Here is an 18,471-nt window from a genome sequence, read left to right on the forward strand (position 1 = left end):
TCAAGGTTTGAGATTCCCTGCTTGGGAATTCACAAACCAGTTTGTAAACTACTAGAAAAAATGCAGATCAGGGACAAATGCTCTAGTTTCCTTCTTCATTTAAAGTTCTCTTTTCATTATTTTAAATAATGATTTGCTGTAGATGTCAAAACCAAGGCTGACACAGGATAAGAAAGCCTCAACTTGTTTCTGTCATCTGACAAAGACAGCTTAAATCTACTTTTTAAATACAGATTTCTAATCCTCCAAGCCTCTTCAGCCTAATTCTCCCTGCCAACACAGTGCCTAGTCTCCAAGATTATATTTATTCTTTATCCGGTGGAAGAAGAGTGGTCAGGGAACAGCGTATCAGGCAATGAGGTTTCTCACTATTTCAGTGACACTTTGTGGCAGAGAAGTTCTTGAAGAGCACCAGATATGAAGGTGTAGATCTTCCTGAGTGCTAGGCTCTGGGAACCCAATTTTGGTTTTTCAGTTTCCTCTGCAGAGGGAACATCCAGGCATACGCGAGAGTGGGTGGGAAGGAGCAAACATGGCACAGATGGCAGGGAATATATTTATCTATACTCTCTGCGAGTTGCTGGCTGATATTCTCCCTTAGGGCAGAGAAGATCCACTCCTTGTCTTTCCTCAACTCCTGGAGATGAAGGTCCATCCTGTGGGCAGGGCTTGGGAGAAGCTGAAGCTGCTGCTGAGGAACTCACAGCAGGTCTGGAGCATAGTCAAGTCCTCCCTCCTAAACCACCAGCCTGGCAGCTACAGCAATAGCTCTAGCAGCTTTTCCTTTTCTGAGTAGAGGTAGGAAGGTATATTATCATTTATAATACCTGGATTATGCAGTTTGCCCCCTCCTTCCCATACTTATTACCTCTTCAGACTTCAGTCTGCACTGCCAAAGGAGAAACATTTTCTGCTCAAATATTAAATGAAGGAAAAACATGATCATAACTCAGACCATGATAAATCTTAAAGAATCTGGATGGGGGAGTGGGTGTGCATAATCATCCTAGTGACCTCCAATTTCTTTTACTTTTTTCCCCACATTTTGATATGTTATATTTTAATATTATTATGCTAACAAGCCTTGTAATCTAGGTTATTTTCTTTTATTGAGTCAGAAAAATCTATTTTATCAGCAGTAGCAGAAACATGCTGTGTTGTGGACTGAGGCACGACTTAACTAACGAGCAGATGCTTGTAGTATTTCTTCTTCAGAATGTTCTTGCAAATATCAAAAAGTGTGACACATTCCCTTACTCTGAGTATGCACACCTTTCTAAAATGAACATTTTGATACTTTTTCTGGTTATTTCTGGGTTTGCAGTGTTCCTTGCTGCTGTGCAAGCACTTGGCTTCCTTTACCATTGAATATGTTCAGGACAGATAAAGAACAAAACAAACACACTGTTACCTGCATTCTTAAGGTACAGAAACTTCTGCAGCTTCAGGAGAACCATCAGAGACATGTACAAAGGCAAAAAAGCCTTAAAGCTGATCGCTTTCAGATATTTATTCTTGCAACTCTGTGTTGCTGTAGCATCTAGGATGGCTCTGCAGGTGGGCACCTCATCAGAGAACAATTACTCCTCACTCCCCAACAGCTTTGGGTGAGAGATTTGGAATTAATTGCAAGCTGAAAAGGAAAACTGTGTGCTATGCACTTAAGCACCACTTTGCACCGTAGGTATCATAAGAAACAGAAAGTCATAAAATGTTGATATCCAGCAGCAAGGAGATCTCTGCTCTTTCCTTTCTAACAGTGTGTCCTGGCAGCCAAGAGGGCCAACCGTGTCTGGGGGTGCATCCAGCACAGCATTGCCAGCCGGGCAAGGGGGGTGATTGTCCCGCTCTGCTCTGCACTGGTGCCGCCTCACCTGCAGCACTGTGTGCAGTTCTGGGCGCCACAGGATACAAAAGATATTAAGCTACTAGAGAGTGTCCAGAAGAGGGCTAGGAAGTTGGTGAAGGGTTTGGAGGGGAAGCCGTATGAGGGGCAGCCCGAGTCACTTGGTTTGTCCAGCCTGGAGGAGACATAGAAGATCTCATCATGGTCTACAGCTTCCTCACAAGGGGAGGAGGAAGGACAGGTGCTGAACTCTACTTTTTAGCGACCAATGACAGAACCTGAGGGAACGGCAGGAAAATGCGCCAGGGGAGGTTCAGGTTGAACATTAGGAAAAGGTTCTTCACCCAGAGGGTGGTGGAGCACTGGAACAGGCTCCCCAGGGAGGTGTCACGGCCCCAAGCCAGACAGTGTGGGCCCCTTCCAGCTCAGGACATTCTATGAGTCTATGATTCTCTCACTAACGAACCTGCTGCACCTGAAAGCATCAAATAGGTTCAACCAGAAATAAACAAGAGCAAAGCAAGTCATCTCTTCCAACAGTCTTTGAAACATCCCAAACTAATGATCAGCTACAAGGGTGTTTGATCTTTCCAACTTTATTGATAGATTATGTCATTACCTCCCTTCCTCCCCACCTTTTGACCCCTTACTTCCCAAGATTAATTTTTTTTCACAGTTTTGAATTACTTTTGTGTGTCCCAAATCTAGCCCACACCTCTGACTTCAAATATATTTGCTGACTATATGTACACAGTGTGTGTGACTTAAGAAGGCTCTCAGGTATGAAGTTAGTTTGGGGATATTGTATATCCTGCTGATTATCAAGAACAATTTCCAAAGGGGGAGGTGCAGGGGAAAAAAAACCAGGCCTTTAAAAAGCTGCCTGCCCCTGTGATTTGCAGTTCTTTGAAAAAGCAAGAAAGAACAGAAAAAGCACCCCTGGTGTGTGGTTAAGATAACTACAAAGGAACTATTCTTAGCAGGTTCCTTCAGTAAAACGAAGGGTGCTTTGACTGCATTTTTGGCCTTGCTAATCTGACAGATATTGATGGATAATTTGGAACAGCCAAAATCTTTGTTCTAAAAACATCGACTTGTACGTGTTATATCCAGATGTTCTACTGGGTTTCTAATAGATATCAAAGCTTTTCTTTAAATACTTGGAAACTATTTTATACTCTTAAGCATGCATGCAGAGGAGGGAAAGATAGAAAGAGAGGAGCTCCATTAAGAGCAGCTTAAAAAGGAGTATTTACAGCCCTCTTCGTGGACACTCTAAATATAAAACGTTCAACAGTTTGTTTCTGCCTAATCAAGTTTGAAAATTAATAGCACCAAGATTCTTAATGAGCAATTAGGACCTTGCAGGCTGCTCTCTCCAACAGGTACAGGAGCTTGTGTGTAAACACTCCAGCCCTGATTGCCCCGCCACCCCCTGCCCCACAGCCGGCCGCCTGGGCTGCTGGAACCAGCCAGCCCCATCTGGTTGCCCAGGTGGGGACATGCCCATGACTTCTGCCAGCTGGCCCTTCAACTCTCCCAGAGGTAAAGGGCTTCAACATTCTCCTTCCACTGGGATTCCAGAAAGGAAGAAATATTTTGTTTGAGGGGAGGCACCCCCACCCCGTAAGCAGTGTTTATGAGTAGGAGATCATGAATGAGAACACAAGCAATGCCGACACCGTGGCTCTCAGCAGCGCTCTTCTCCCTGACAGTGCCCAAACCACACCATGAGCAGCTGAATGGATAGTGCACATGAGTGTCTATAAAGAAAGAGCTGATCACATGTGGGAAATAAAGACATGCAGACAAATCAGACACAGAAGAACAAGAACAGAGGCAGCAAGCTGCAGCAGGGCTTTGGGAAATGCAGTGCTGTGCAACTCGCATAATTCCTAAATCACTAGAAATCGCTGCCCCACCCTGATTCTCACAAGCTCCTGATGGTTGGAGCTGTGTGTACTGGCTATCCTGCTTTGCAGTCACTGCTGGAGAAACTCAATAAGGAAGGTACTGATCCCTTTAATGGGTAAATAGGCAATCATAAAATGTACCATTTAATCCCCAAATGAGCAATATTCTTCAGCTTAAGCCCTTTCGTAGTAGAAAAACAAACAGGTAAATTGCAATGCATAGAAAATGTGACAAGTATGAAGCACAAATAGAATTTCTGATCTGTTAGGAGTCAGAGGTGAAGACCTGCTGCTGAAATGCTGCTTTTCCTTCCCAAGTATGTCAATGGAATCAGTCAGTCACTGACAGAAGCAGGTATGAGGTATTGCAACAGAGAAAAGGATCTCCTGGGAAGTAGGATCAGGCCATTCTTCTGTGCCTGTTTGAAATAGTCTAAGAGTTTGTTAAACATTAAGGCCAGGAAACTTCTAAAGTCAGTTTTAGACAGTTCACTGGTGAGAAAGCTACTCAGCTCAAATGCGGACTGCTCTTCTCGTTTAGACTAGTGTAGCCTGGAAAGAACAAAAAAGGCATTAGCATTACTAGTGCCAGCCTTACCATGGCTGGTGGTAGCCCAGGGCATATCTGATAGTTATTTAACATGTAAGGAGCCCCAGCCTCACTCACAGCACAAAGGCACCCACAGGAACACTGTCGCTAGGATCTCAACACACATGAGTTCACACTGCAACTTACATTAAAAGTAAACTGCTCTTTTAATCTCAGAGATGTTTTCCACATTACATGGAATATAATCATGCAGCTCCACCGGATTTCTTTTTCCTCCATTGCTTTTGAGAATCCAAATGCAGCAGCACAAGCCTTCTTCCTGCATCATGGATTCCCATCCCTTAAAAGTTTCATGCTATGCTGAAGGAGAGCCAGTACCAGCCCCGACTCAGAACCCACCATCAGCAGCAACACCGAGCAAAGCCGCCTGTCCTCCCGAGACTGGGCTCACACTGGTGGGAATGCAAAACCCAGGGGCAGTTTCATTAAAAATGTGAAGTACGGCACAGGAACAGATACTCAGAAATTCAGAGAAGCTTAAATCATTCACATAAAGGCGAAGACAACAGCTGTACTGGTAAAGACCGATCCTTGGAAAGAAGGAACTGCTAGAAGAAAATATACTCTTTAAAAGACCTTTATTTTGGTTGCATGGTTACAATTCTGGAGTCCATAGATGCTTACAGTTAGGTTGTTCCCAAATAATGTTTCACAGCTCACCGTGTAAACAGTGCATTCTCTATCAGTCTAGTGTACAAGAACTTTATAAAATAAAGATTAAGTGACCTTTTAATCTGTACACTTTTCTGATTAGTTCATCAATTAAAAAGGCAACTAGATTAATTGGCAAAAAAAAAAGTGTTGTTACATTTTTAATATATTAGTACAAAATGGCACAAAAGGAAAAAAGTCATTTTAAAGGCTACAAAGCAAACGTCTTAAAAAGTTTGAATCAGTTCAACCGATTGCAACTTAATTTCAAATACCACTGTTGAACTTGCAATTGAACTTGTAATCTTCTTTTCTTCAGCTGTTTGAAAGACCTCACATATAACTTTGGATTTGTTCATGGAAACCGAATCACAGCAGTTTCAGAACAGTGAAATTCAAGTGCAGTTAGGAAGTTGGGAATTTCTATTCTTCCCAGTAAATCTAAGAATTCACAGACTAGAGCTTATTTTCTTGTAGCCAAGCTCATCAGCGCACACTTCAGATGCAAAGGTACCAGACGTGCACATAAAACACAGTATTTCTTAATGCAAGAATTGAAACAAAAAAATCCACATAATTACACCATCCACCCTACCAATCTTTGCAGGAGGCTTCCAGGCATAACCATGTTCAACACCATATAGAGAGATATATGAAGCATCTAAAAGTTTTCAGGCAAACTGAAGGCTTAATTCAAAAGGCTTCAGTTATAAAAGAGAGATCATACCAACTTCAGTAACCTACATTTTATTTTTGAACCACCCATATCAAATGGGCAGGTGAGTGGGATGGAAGGGTAAGAGACAGAAAGACATTTCTAACTTAAAAATAGATTCTGATATATGAATTTGTTGCCTCAAGCAACAATTCAAGAGTTTGTTTTGGCAATATCCCAAAAGATAACCACCCACCCCTTCAAATCAAATTATCAGGATTTTGATCAGTGCCCCTAAATCTTAAGGGGTTTATATGTGCAAGTTAACGGAACAGTTTATGATGTTGACTCTTTTTCTGGTAAGAACACTCACATCCAAGAGGGCAGGCAGTCATACTGACAGCAGTACTGAGAATGTTACTTCTCAGGTTGAAACAGAAAGTCTTATAAAAAAAATGTGATGAAGTACAGAATCATTATTTTACTCAGCATCACAATGAGCAAACCATAACTAGGAATTTCCTTCCATAATTTAAATACCAGTTACAATGCTTTCTCCAGAGACTTATCTTACAGACAACCATATGACGAGTCCAAGAAGCAATACTCCAACAGCAAGTATAATCATGAGGATGCACATCTTCTTTCTGGACCTTTGCTGCCAATAGAGAAAAAACCAAGTTGATAAAAAACTGCATCAGAAGACTATTCAAATGATTTTACTGTCCTACTGATCATCTAATCTAACTAAATTGTGTCCTTGCTAACAAGTCATATAAGGTCGTTCAAGACAAAAAAGGAAAAAAAAATAAAAGAGCTAGTGTATCCATTACTTACTTGCATGGATATATCATTCAACAGAATTATTTCAGTGGTATTTTCTGGCACACATAATAAAGTAATGAAAGAAAATGCAGTAACTTAATGAACGGATATAATTAGAACACTGAGGGAAAGAAAATGTGAGAGAGCAGGTGACCACATACAACGGAAAATGGACAATCAACCTGCATAGTAGAGGAGGCAGAAATAGTCTGCTAGAAAAGAAAAAATATTTAAAGACTGTTAATGTAGGCTTAAGGGGACAGAGGACTGCAATTTTAGACTTCTGGAAGATTGATTTTGCATTTATTCACAGAGTTATTTTCAAGTTGTTTTTGTGAAGTTTCTTCACCAAAAAAAAAAAAAAAAAAAAAAAAAAACAAAAAAAGGAAAAAAAAGAGAAGGAAGTAAAAATAAGACACCTGAGTAGACACTTAGTTACATAGATGTCACTACAATAAAGTGTAAGTCATGACAATGTCCTTCACAACAGGAAAAGATATTAATGGTGGGTTTCACAGGATTTTGCTGATAGCCAAGTCATAGTAACACTCAGATCTTGGGATTCTAGGCCACAGCTCCAGAAGCAAAGCCAGGCTTTGCTTGCTTGGCAGAGGTTCTTCTTCCTGGGTGATTTTGGTTTTCCCCCTGCCCTGAAGAACTACATCTGTGTCAGTTCTTCAGTGGAGCTGCCAGTTCTCCATCCAGTACCACCCAGACTATCAAGTTTCTTAACTCTTTTCTTCTAGTTTTACTATCTTGCTGCTACTTTTCCCATGGTCAGCCTAAGATTTCTTCATTTCATCATTTTACTTGCTCACACTCAATCCATTTTCTGGAGCACCTTCCTTTTTTTAAATCTGTGGCCATGTGCATTTTCATCCTGGAGACCAACTCTTGTCAACACTGCAGTGAAGCCAAACATTTCCCCTGTAACACTGCTAAAGCAAGATAGTAGACTAAAGACATGGAAATCCTATTTCCTCCTACATTTGATCATCATTTCTGCAAGTGCTAAAGCAGCAGTGGTAAAGGTGGAAAGAAAGGAGAGGAGCCCAGCTTTGACCAAACAGCTCTGCACCCATGGCAGATTGTCTCACATGCTTGGTCTCACCACAAACAGGAGCTGTGAGGGTGCCAACCATGCACAGCCTCATTCCTGCCACCACGCCTGGGCCTCTAACATGTCCTTGAGGGAGCCAGGGCATGCAGATGTAATAGCTGTCGAAATTGAAAGTCTGCTGGAAGTGGAAACAATTTTTCAGCATCTTAGAACACAGATGAATTTGCAAGCAAAGGGAAGTTCAAATTCAAAGCAAACTACACAATCCTTTCAAACATGGTCCAGCTCTGATGAGTGTTTGGTCTCTGCTGCAAGATCCACCAAACAAAAGCTTGTCAAGTGTCAAAACCTTCCTCTGAGATCAGAAGACATTAATCCTTTCCTCCTCAAGATAAAATGCAAAGTTTTACATTTTAAATTTCAACCAGAAACCTTCCACAGAAAACTTTGTCTGTTACTATGTTTTTTCCTGAACTTTCTCACTATCAAAATAGGACACATCAACCACATTTGGTGTGCCAGTTAGTGCCACCTAGAATACAGTTCAAAGATGCTTCCACCCCTTTCATTCTCCCACTTCTGAAATCATCAGGCAGTCCTTCAGACATTCTGCCATTGGTTTACTTTCCTGGCTACTACTAACACACATAAGAGGATTAAAAAAATAAAAAAGCCTAAGGACTGACTCTGACTTAAGAGGGAAGATTTATTACTAATAAGATTATTTCTAACAAGTTCCAAAAATGTTATAGAGAGGCAGCATTTAAAGGTATTTAAAAGGCTTTTCAAAAAGCTTGAGAGTTTGAAATATGTTTTTAGCATCGGGGTAGCAATTAACAGAAGCCGGATATATAGAGCTGGGAGAAGATTTTAGACAGCAAAAATTGTTGCTAACTGGCAGCATCTTCAGAAGACTTCCCTGCCTATCTTCCCTACTCTTTCTGCGATCTTTAGCAGTTTGTTCTCCATAGACAAGAAACTTCGACTTCCTGAGTTGTAAAAGGAGGGGTTTTGTTGTTTGTTGGGTTTTCTGTTTGTTGTTTTTTTTTATAAAGGCATAACACTCCCAGTGCTCTGGAAGAGCCTGGCTAATTTTACAGGAAAAACACTCCCAGTGCTCTGGAAGAGCCTGGCTAATTTTACAGGAAACCCAAAGCTTGCAGAGGTCACTGGCTTTTGTTTCATGGTCACCTAGAAATACCATCGTGGTCTAACATAAACCTCTAACTACGTCTCCAAGCCTTGAGGAAATGGATAAGCAAAATCTGAACTGCATAAGAAAGTGGAAGTCAGGACTGCTGAGACAGGAGAGTTACACACAGCTGGCAGTCGGCATTGACGTTACCTGATAGTTTGCTGCTCTTGACAGCTGCTGGTTTGCTTGCTGCACATGTACTTCTGCATTTTCCACATTGGCTTCTATGCTGTCTTTATTTTAAAATAAAAGATTTCAAATTTTGATTAGTCATACCCCAGCCAAAGGTTTGGAATGCTGAAATACACTTGAGAACACATGTAATAACTGCCTCCAAACTGCTGGTGTCGTCATCAATACCCAAAGTTTTATACCTTTCTCATGGAAGTCTAACCCATCCTATATTTACACCTGAGTTCATTTCTGAACCAGCCAAGCAATGAGCAGCTGAATTCGTGTCAGTAACAGCTCCTCTGCCCTAGAAGCAAGGCTGAACCTTAGATATCAACCAGGGTAGAGACCTTTTTTCTTTTCTTTTTGGTGTGTGTGTGGTGTTGTGTTTGTTTGTTTGCTTGCTTTTACTTGTCCTGCAACTTGCTACTGTCTGTCCTCTGCTCAGATTTAAAAAGTTCTAAGATCTGTGAAATCAGGAGAAACAGGCACACAAAACACCCCAAGAGGCATGTGTCTGATTTGGTATTCTATCATACTGACACAGAATTATCTTTTTTACCTGAAAAAATATGAACGGATTACGGGCTGAGGTGTTAGAAAAGGTCCTGCAAACATATGCCGGACATATACAACAGCATGACTTAGCATCAGAGTCAGAACATGTATTTTCCAATCACATTTCATTTTTAAAAAAAACACATGCTTGCATGGAGGGCCAGGCAGGAATCTTTGCTGAATCTGCACACTTATATCACTAGTCAATATAGTAAAACTGTCAACATGAACTCCAATTTTATAGACAAATAGTTCAAAAAACTACTTTTAAAGACATTTTATACACATTAAAGACTACATAATGTTTTCAGCTACATTTTAAACACAATTTGTTATGTATTCACAGTTATATCAGGCACTATACCCATTATTAAGTTGCAGATGATTTGCTTTAGCATTGATATTTGCATTAGAGGAATTTTTCCAGCAAAAGGAAGTTCTACATCGCTGCTCTCCAGAGAAACAAAATAAAAAATTTTCATTTGACTTACCTATCACATCACCCTGTTCATGAATCATCATTCCTAGATCTTTAAAAATTTCATTGATGTCCATAATATCTGCCTGCAGGGAAACAAGCATTGCAGTAATTGGCATAACATATTCCAGCATCTCTCTGCGTTTAGATACAAATAATGCTCCTTCTCTCCCCCAAGTAAGCATCCATGATGCTACACTACAGGATAAAAAAAACCAACTAGATATGTTTATTTGGAAGGCTTTTTTGACACTATGAGACCAAGTTTATTCTAATCAAACTAACCGAAGAGGACTATGTGAAGTACACTTACCACCACATCACAAACAAGATCTCTCATTGCTGAGGGCTTGTTGGCACACATACTTGTATTAGTTTAACTGAAATGAAAGGCTTATGCCAGTGTTGCTTACAAGGTATCCATTTAAGCCAAATTAACAAAAGCATATGCAGAAAGTATCTTGCATTAGTTTTAGTACATGTATGAAATTCAACACACACAAATTTCATAAGTGTCATGTTTTACAGAAATTATCTCTATAATGTGGCCAAGCTATTGCACCTGTATTACACTGTCCTATTACTACAGGACACTGTAGATGCCACCTTTCCACTGTGCATATGATCTCTTTGTAACTAATGAGTGACACATATTTAGTTCAATCTACTGCACGCTGAAGTATGGGTGGAAAGGAAGAGATTAGTGAAAAAAATTATACACAGAATGGATTTTGCCACATGCATCAGCAAGACTTCCTGACAAACTCCAGTTCCAGCACCTTTCTTGCTGATGGATGTAGAGATGTGGATTCCAGACTGGCTGGAAAAAATAATTTTGTCTTTACAGAACTCTCTTGATGTCAATTTTTTGTGTAGTTTACATCTTGTTTTTAAATGTTTTTAACTTTTTGACAAACCTTCAATTACAAAAGTTTGCATGAAACAAAGCATCTGTATTTGCAGAAGCATTCAAATAAGCTGCTTACAAAATTAAGATGTTGAACAATACATTGTGAATACCTGGGAGGAAAGGTATAATTTTGTTTCATTTACAGTCCCTGTTAAAAAAGGTTATATAACATGACCACTACATTGGAAAAAAAATATTTGTATTTTTCTTGTAGTCACATGAGTACTTTCCTATTCCATAACCAAACAACTGAAGTTGAACACAGTACCAAAGCATGGCTTTCATACAGTATATTTCTAATGCACATTTCACATCTAAAGGTAAAATTTGTAGTTTTGAAGAAAAAAGAAACACAAACACAACCCCAAATAAATCCTAACTCCTCAAGATTAATGTCTGCAATTAATGTTCAGGCCACTATAAAATGTTTTTTTTCCTCTGGAAACATGAAAAGCACATTCTGCTTTAAAATAGCTTGCACTTACCTCAAGCTGCCTAATGGAAGATTCCCTCTCCTCAATAAGACGGAGGTCATCTTCTGTAATTTCTTCATCTTGCACTTGTGCTTGCGGTTGACTATCAAACAACAAAAAAAAACAACACCCAGAATTTAACAGGTGTGATGAGAAGTAACTCAGAAGAATAAAATGACAGTTACCTAGGTAACACATACTTCACATTAGCAGTTAATGAAATATACATTTTTACCCATCTAGCTAACAGGGAAGGTCCAAAAGTCACACTTTCAGTATAAGAAGCTGCTGCTGTAGCAACGTTGCACATCGCATTGAGCTAACCAATTGGATATTCCAAGTATGAATACAAGAGCAAACATTCTCCTGAATTATAAACTGCAGAGTTTATATCCATCTGAGGCAAAAGTGAGCTAGCCAAGAAAACAGAATCTGAGACTGAGAAGCTGTTCTTGGAGAGTATGAAAGCAATGGGAGATCCCAGTAAACATTGGACCCTTATCACAACATTTTTACTCTGTTCACAGGTTGGACTCTGCTTACCTAAGTTTGAGCCTCAGAAAGCCCAAATATAGACTTAGGGCAGCTCAAGGACATGATTAAAGCTGAAGCATGTGGAAGAAAGAGGGAAATGATATGAACTGCTCCTTTTTCTTCCCACCTATCCCATCAAAGCCTCTTTTCTACATTCATCCTATGGAAGAAAGCTGAACTGAGCAACGTATCCCAACTCCCTCCAGAAAAAGGCAATTGGTTAGAGGTGAAAAAAAATAAAATTAAATAAAATCAGCAGCTGGCTTCCCTGCAGGCCATTTATTATTCTTAGCTAGGTTAAGACTTATTAACAAATTCAGCCTACCTGTCCCAAGAGACAAGTGTTCCTTCCTTGTAGCTATCTTCAGGAGCACCACCCTACATGATCAGTATTTAAAAATACAAATTAACGATTATGGTCGCAAAAGAAGCACTGTCAGCGTTTCTATAATGAGTCAATATTGCAAGGCTCATAGTAAGCAAACTTCAAACCGAAACATGATTTAACTTGTTCTCATCCTGATTTTCCTTTATGCATAAAGCTGAAACACAAGCAAAAACATTCAGCTTGGTAACTGCTTGCTAAAATTTACAAGTGCAGCAATGTGTATTTGGTAGAGTGAAAAGCAAAACTGATATGCTACCAAGGAAAAGCTCAACATCTCAGGCTCCTGAGCACTTCTCCACTTTAATATTGCTTAGAAATCTGGCAAGTGACTCTTTCCTATAGGAAAAATCTGTTGATATCCAAAGGCCCAGCAAAAGCAATTCAAAAATCTCCTAAAAATTGCTTTTGCTAGATTACAGCATAAACCCAGGGGCAGTTCATGCCTTTGTGTGAGAAAGGCAAGGACAAAGTAACAGTTCTTGTTTGGGGTTATTACAATGTAATTCAGCCTTTTCTATAATGAGCTGTGCAATTCGGCTATGCATAAAAGTGAGCAAAGAACGTTTATAATTATATACTTATAACCATATAGCACATATTCTGCAGTATTTGGAGTCAGATACGAGGTCTTATAAGTAGCACCAGGGGGGCAAATTTGACACTGAACACCACCAACACCATTGTAAACAAAGTATAATGGCACATTTTCTGATACTTACAGATACCCTTGAGCTGGCTCTTACTCTGGCTACAAAGTCTTTTTCTTTCTCAGCAGCTTGCCTTTGGAGTCTTTGGAAATTTGTTAGCGCTGTGGTGAACTCCCCCACAAGACGGTCTTTCTGTATTTTTCTTTGACGCTATAGGAGAAAAAGTTTTACCAAGTCAAATGAGCTCCAGCTTTTCAAGGCTCTGACATTTCCAGGCTGCTCAATGCTAAGGCATATAATAATTTTTTTCTAAATAGGTGTAAGGGAAGGCTGTCTACAAAACCATTTGCAACTGCATGGACAAACTTTCCTTCCCTCTAGGATCACATAACTCTGCACAATTTTAGGCAGTTAAAGAGGAAATCACTGTATTTATTTTCATTTAACAGCTGGAAGTGAGAAATGGGCAGGAACAAGAAAGCTTCTACCTTCCTTATTATCGTTTGATTATAAAATCTACTGTTTAAGCAAAGGTGACTGAATGGGGGGAAGGGTGCAGAAAAGAAATAACATGGCACTTCACATATATTTTACATAAATTCTGGAAATACATATTGAGCTCCATCCAGAAGTAGGTTCACATTCTCCCGTAAGTGCTTAAGAACTGATACAAAAATACCTGTCCTAACCTTTCAAGCCTTTTTTTTTTAGATGTAGGGAAGGGAAGAGGAATAGTGGGCACGCAGGAGAGCCTCTGCTATATTTCCCTAATCATATCAATCCTTCCTTCCAAATTTCTGAGAGGCTATAATTACTATTCATCAATCTGTCACTTATGCATCTCATTGGGAGGTACCTTTGAAGAAGATGCTCATGATAAAAGGAGTAAAATTAAACAATACATTACCTCACTGCCAACTTTTCAGCTCCAAGATAAAGAAATAGAGAAACCATTAAAATAAAAAACATACTTTGCCTGAACTAGAGGTTATACACCAAGACCAAGTTTTAACACCCCTGTTAGAAGTTTACAACTCAACAAGATGAGCACACATAAATAATGGCTTGCCATTTGAATTCAGTGTTTCAGGATAATTTGTTTTCCTAAAGGCTCTGTGGTAACCAGACACAGAGCAGGCACGTTGTTTGAGTGACGATAACCCGAATCCGTGCTTCCTGAGCTCCTGTTGCTCTTCCCTTACTTAAGTGACAAATTTCACTAGGATAAGAAACCCCAGGATGGCAGGCAGGAGTGTGCTAATGACAACAGCCACTTCGTGTTACTCCTGACAAGATTTTACACAGACCTGGGAAATAAGCATTTTAAAGACTGCACAAGTTGTTTCAGTAACAGGTCCTGTCCACTCCCCTTAAGAAAGGAAAAGCCTGTGGAAAAGACACAGCACAAATGCTGATCTGAGTGACACAGAACAGACCTAATGTGTGTAATCAAATTATTCAGACAGTGGGTGAACACGTCTGACCACCTGCCCTGCAAGTAGTTCTAGCAGACAGCTCCTTGACCCTGGACACAGTCAGAGCATCTGTGAAGTCAGACTTAGCATCACTGACACAAATTACAAAGTGCACAGAGACCTGAAATCACAGGCACAGCACACTGCCTTGATTCCTACCATGTCAATCAAACTACCTTAATTCCTGATAAACAAAAAAAACCCAGCTTCGGAACAAGTCTGGACTGCAACAAAATATTCTTACATTGTAAGTGTTGAGTAAATATGTTGACTAACTAAACAGCACTTTGAAAGCCTGGTGAGGAGCACAAAAATAGGCGTGCAGAACTGAAGTCACTCAAACACTCTACATGAGCCAACACGATCATCAAACAAACCACTCTCCTTGGTTTTATACCTGTTCACTTGTTGCAGGCAAAGATCCAAACTCCTTAATGTATTTGTCGGTCTCTTTGGCAAGCTGGTTGGTGTATTGCTGCTTCTGCTGCCTACAACCAAATGCAAAGTTTCATTAGAGACCATTGGGTTACTTTGTTCAAATTCTGCTGATTCTCAGGAAAGCAGCAGTACAAAATGCCTCTCTGAAGTCCATGAAGTCATCTTTATTCTGTTCTTCACTGTGAAAACATGACAAAAGGCATGACACCATTGATTTCAGGTGGGACAGATGCTGAAGAACATGTGTTCCTCAGTGTGACAGCATCTCATTATTCACCTTTCTTTCTTCCCCTGCCACCAAGGTTTCTTCTATTTTCCTAATACACAGCAATATGTTTCTAGTTATTACAAATATCTAAACATGCTTTTCATAATCATTTTGAGGTTAACAATAGTTGGAAACATCTGGTCGCTTCTGAGTTCAGAAAAAGTATAGAAAAGACCAAGTTTTTTTCTGTGCTGAAGAACACGCCATGGCTTAAATATAATTCCAATACCATAGTGCATGAAAGGTCAATTCCTGGTAGTTACTGGGAAGCTTATCCAAAGAGATCTATATTCTCCCACGATACAATAGCTGCAAACTTGGCTGAAAGCTTCACTATTTACTAATTACTTTAACAGTGCTTAAAAAAGAGCCTCATCTTCAACAGCGTTGCACTTTTTTTTGCTTTCCTTTTTTCTTTTTTTTTTTTTTTGTCTCTTTGATTCTGATATTATCACACACTCATATTTTCATATTTTTTTCCTGGAGCAACTCAAACTCTTTACCTGCTTTTGCATCCTCCTCCCCAATGCGTATGAAAAGATTTTATCTGGAAAGCTATTAGAAAACAATCAAGACCAATATGTAAAATAATCAAATGACTCTTCAGACACATACCAATATAAAAGGAAGGGCCAAACATTCAGACAAGTGAAAAATGGACAATGAAAACTCAAGGAAGCTTACTATATATACTGCCTTCAGAAAGGGACTGGAATGTGTCCTTCACAACAGGTTCTGTGAATTTATGCCAAGATCCTGTCTGGTTATTGCATAATCTGTATATGCTGCTCTTCCCCTATTCAGAGTCACCAGTAGGACATCCACTGTGGATTGTACTTGGCTAATGTTATGGGCCCTGAACTCAGGCTATTATAAAGCAATTTGGCTGTTCACACGAAAGGAAGGTGACGCATTTGGTCCAACATATGCCTCCTATTCAATGGTCACAGTGCAGCATTAACCACACTGAGGATGCCAACTCTCTTAGCCACAGTGCTGGCACAACACTCTGCTTATGTGCATTTAGGATCCTAAGATTAATTCACTAAAGGAGTTTAATGGAACAAAAAAACCCCCAAAACCACAAAAACACAACAAAACATACTGGCTCCTTGGACAGCGCAGAGAAGGGGAGAGCTACTGACTGTCTCTGCTAGTGCCATATTAATGAAAATTCACCTTCATGTGACTGAACTACCACACAGCATCTGCCTTGGAGCCTTATTTCACTTTGGCTATTTTAGTATTTCTGGTATGTATTTATTCTGTAATGTTATCCCTTACCGTAGCTTTCATCACTAAAAGGCAGTCCCCTCTCTCACCCAGTATCGCAACTCACAAACCTCTCCCCAGTATATTCACTACCTTGTGAAAATCACACTGAGAGATTTGAATTGTTGACTGGAGTGGAGGTGTGCAAATGTTTGTGATATTACTTTTTGGTCCTGCCACTTTCCATTTGCTGACATGCAGCATAAGTTTTATAGATTTACTGATACTGCAGGCAACGTACACAGGTAAATCAGCCGACTATAGTTTACAGACTGTGTTTCTCTATACTTTATTTTCTTGGTGAGATCAAGAACTCTGTCTAACAAAAAAACACCACATCACTTACCAGGGGATTGTTTACAATGCAATGAAATTAAACGTTTTCATGTGAAGTACTCACAGCTGTTGCCTCAACTCAGGCGTGTCTTGCGGTGTTCCAAGCTGATGTAGTATTCTTTGTATTTCGGCAGCTGTTTGTGAAGAGGAAGAGAACTTTTAATGGGACACAGACAACTCTCACTTAATTTTAGGCACTTTTACTTGACAATTCTAAAGCCATAAAAGTTGACAGAAACTGATACTCAAAACTTTTTCAACCTACTACAAAGATGCTGCTGAAGAGGTCCCAGAACATTTAGTGAATGGGTTTTGCCAAGTTGAAGACAAAACTCACGGTTTCTTATTAAGTAAGGTAATGTATTAACATGTCTAAGTAGAAATGGGCAATTGAAAGATCAGTTAATAGTTTCATTGTAGTAAGTATAAATCAGGCCTTTTAATATTTTTAAAATAAGCAGCACAACTCTGGTTTAATCATATTTTACACGTCATTTTGGAAAGCCATACAAAAAACTGCCATGACATAGTCATACACAAATATTTCAGAACCAGTGCATTAATGAAAAGACAGCAACAAAGCATTCGTGGGCTTACAGTACATTAAAAAAAATTTTAAAAGTCAGATCTCCAGATTTTAATTGTAATTTTGAGATCTTCACGTTTTTAAATGTGGGATATAAACCACCAGTGGTTTTTTAAGTGTGTTTAATAAAAGCTACTAGTTTTGAACTGCAAAATGTGACACATCATCTGAGCCTTATTTTCAGCTTAATATGTTTTACTGTCACATGAGAAAGCAAGGAGAAAAATGGACAGACACTGCAAAACTAATATCCTAAATGTGCTTTATCTCAGCTTAACACTCTCACATCTCCTAAAATGAAAGCATACATATGCAAAATAGCTTATTTTTGCTTGACCTCAGCTAGAAGTAGACTTGTCCCTGTACTCTGTGGCCCTCTCCAGGCAAACTGGTGTACCACACAGTCAGCAGAAAATATGACAGTATGATAGTATATGGGATACTCGCTTTAGTAGCACACCTTTTTATTTTTTTTTTCCTAAATATAGTTAAAATTGCAGCAAATGGCATCTCTAAGTAGTGAATAAACACATTAAAAAAAAAAAAAAGTTACTTTTCCATATTTACCATGGAAGAGATCTGCAACAAGACAGAACTTCAGTTACAATGAGAAAGTTACATAGTGACTTTTGTTAAGCAGTTAGATAAAACTGGAATTCCTGAGAACACTTTTAGTAACGATAGTAATTTGAATCTTTGTTTCATAGCAAGTCCCCGGTGAATTAGATTATATTGGATTTTCTACACTGCTTTACATAATGTCCCCATGTCAACAACTGCTATAGCAAATTCCTGCTGTGTACACAGAGGTAATGAAGATATCAAAAACTTAGTACCTAAGTTTCCCATGAGGTAATAATCAAACCCTTTAAAGCAGAAATCTTTGGAGGGATTGAGCGTACATAAGCTACTGTAAGAATTATTGAGGTGAACAGCAGTATAAGATGGGTTTCACACAACTTCTATTTTAATTTTGCTGAAAATCAGCAAAACATGAGTGAAAATGTTTGAATTTCACCTACGGTCACCAGCTGCTGCTGAGCACCAGCCCTTCCCTCCCTGCGGGGATTCTCCCACCTGCTGGGGCCAGGAGCCCCAACACATTCCGATAAATACCCACTCTGGGTCATTAAGCCTTCTTTTTATGTTTGGTATAATGCATTGTTTTAAAACAAACAAAAA

The 18,471-nt window shown here is 39.4% G+C and overlaps 1 protein-coding gene across 2 annotated transcripts in view; it reads right to left on the reverse strand.

Annotated features, from left to right (window-relative positions):
* Positions 1-4,938: 4,938 nt before the first annotated feature.
* Positions 4,939-18,471, reverse strand: part of STX7 (syntaxin 7) — a 32,618-nt gene continuing 19,085 nt past the window's right edge. For both annotated transcript variants that reach the window (XM_080342815.1, XM_080342816.1), the window contains 8 exons: positions 16,768-16,837; positions 14,787-14,877; positions 12,987-13,124; positions 12,205-12,257; positions 11,358-11,448; positions 9,976-10,048; positions 8,906-8,988; positions 4,939-6,333 (listed from right to left, as the gene is read on the reverse strand). In XM_080342815.1, the coding sequence (XP_080198941.1) occupies positions 6,241-6,333; positions 8,906-8,988; positions 9,976-10,048; positions 11,358-11,448; positions 12,205-12,257; positions 12,987-13,124; positions 14,787-14,877; positions 16,768-16,837 (692 nt within the window). In that variant the 3' untranslated portion in view covers positions 4,939-6,240. The remainder of the gene's footprint in view (positions 6,334-8,905; positions 8,989-9,975; positions 10,049-11,357; positions 11,449-12,204; positions 12,258-12,986; positions 13,125-14,786; positions 14,878-16,767; positions 16,838-18,471) is intronic.

This window comes from Nesoenas mayeri (genome assembly GCF_963082525.1).
Source record: "Nesoenas mayeri genome assembly, chromosome: 3".
In the NCBI taxonomy this organism is placed as follows: domain Eukaryota; kingdom Metazoa; phylum Chordata; class Aves; order Columbiformes; family Columbidae; genus Nesoenas; species Nesoenas mayeri.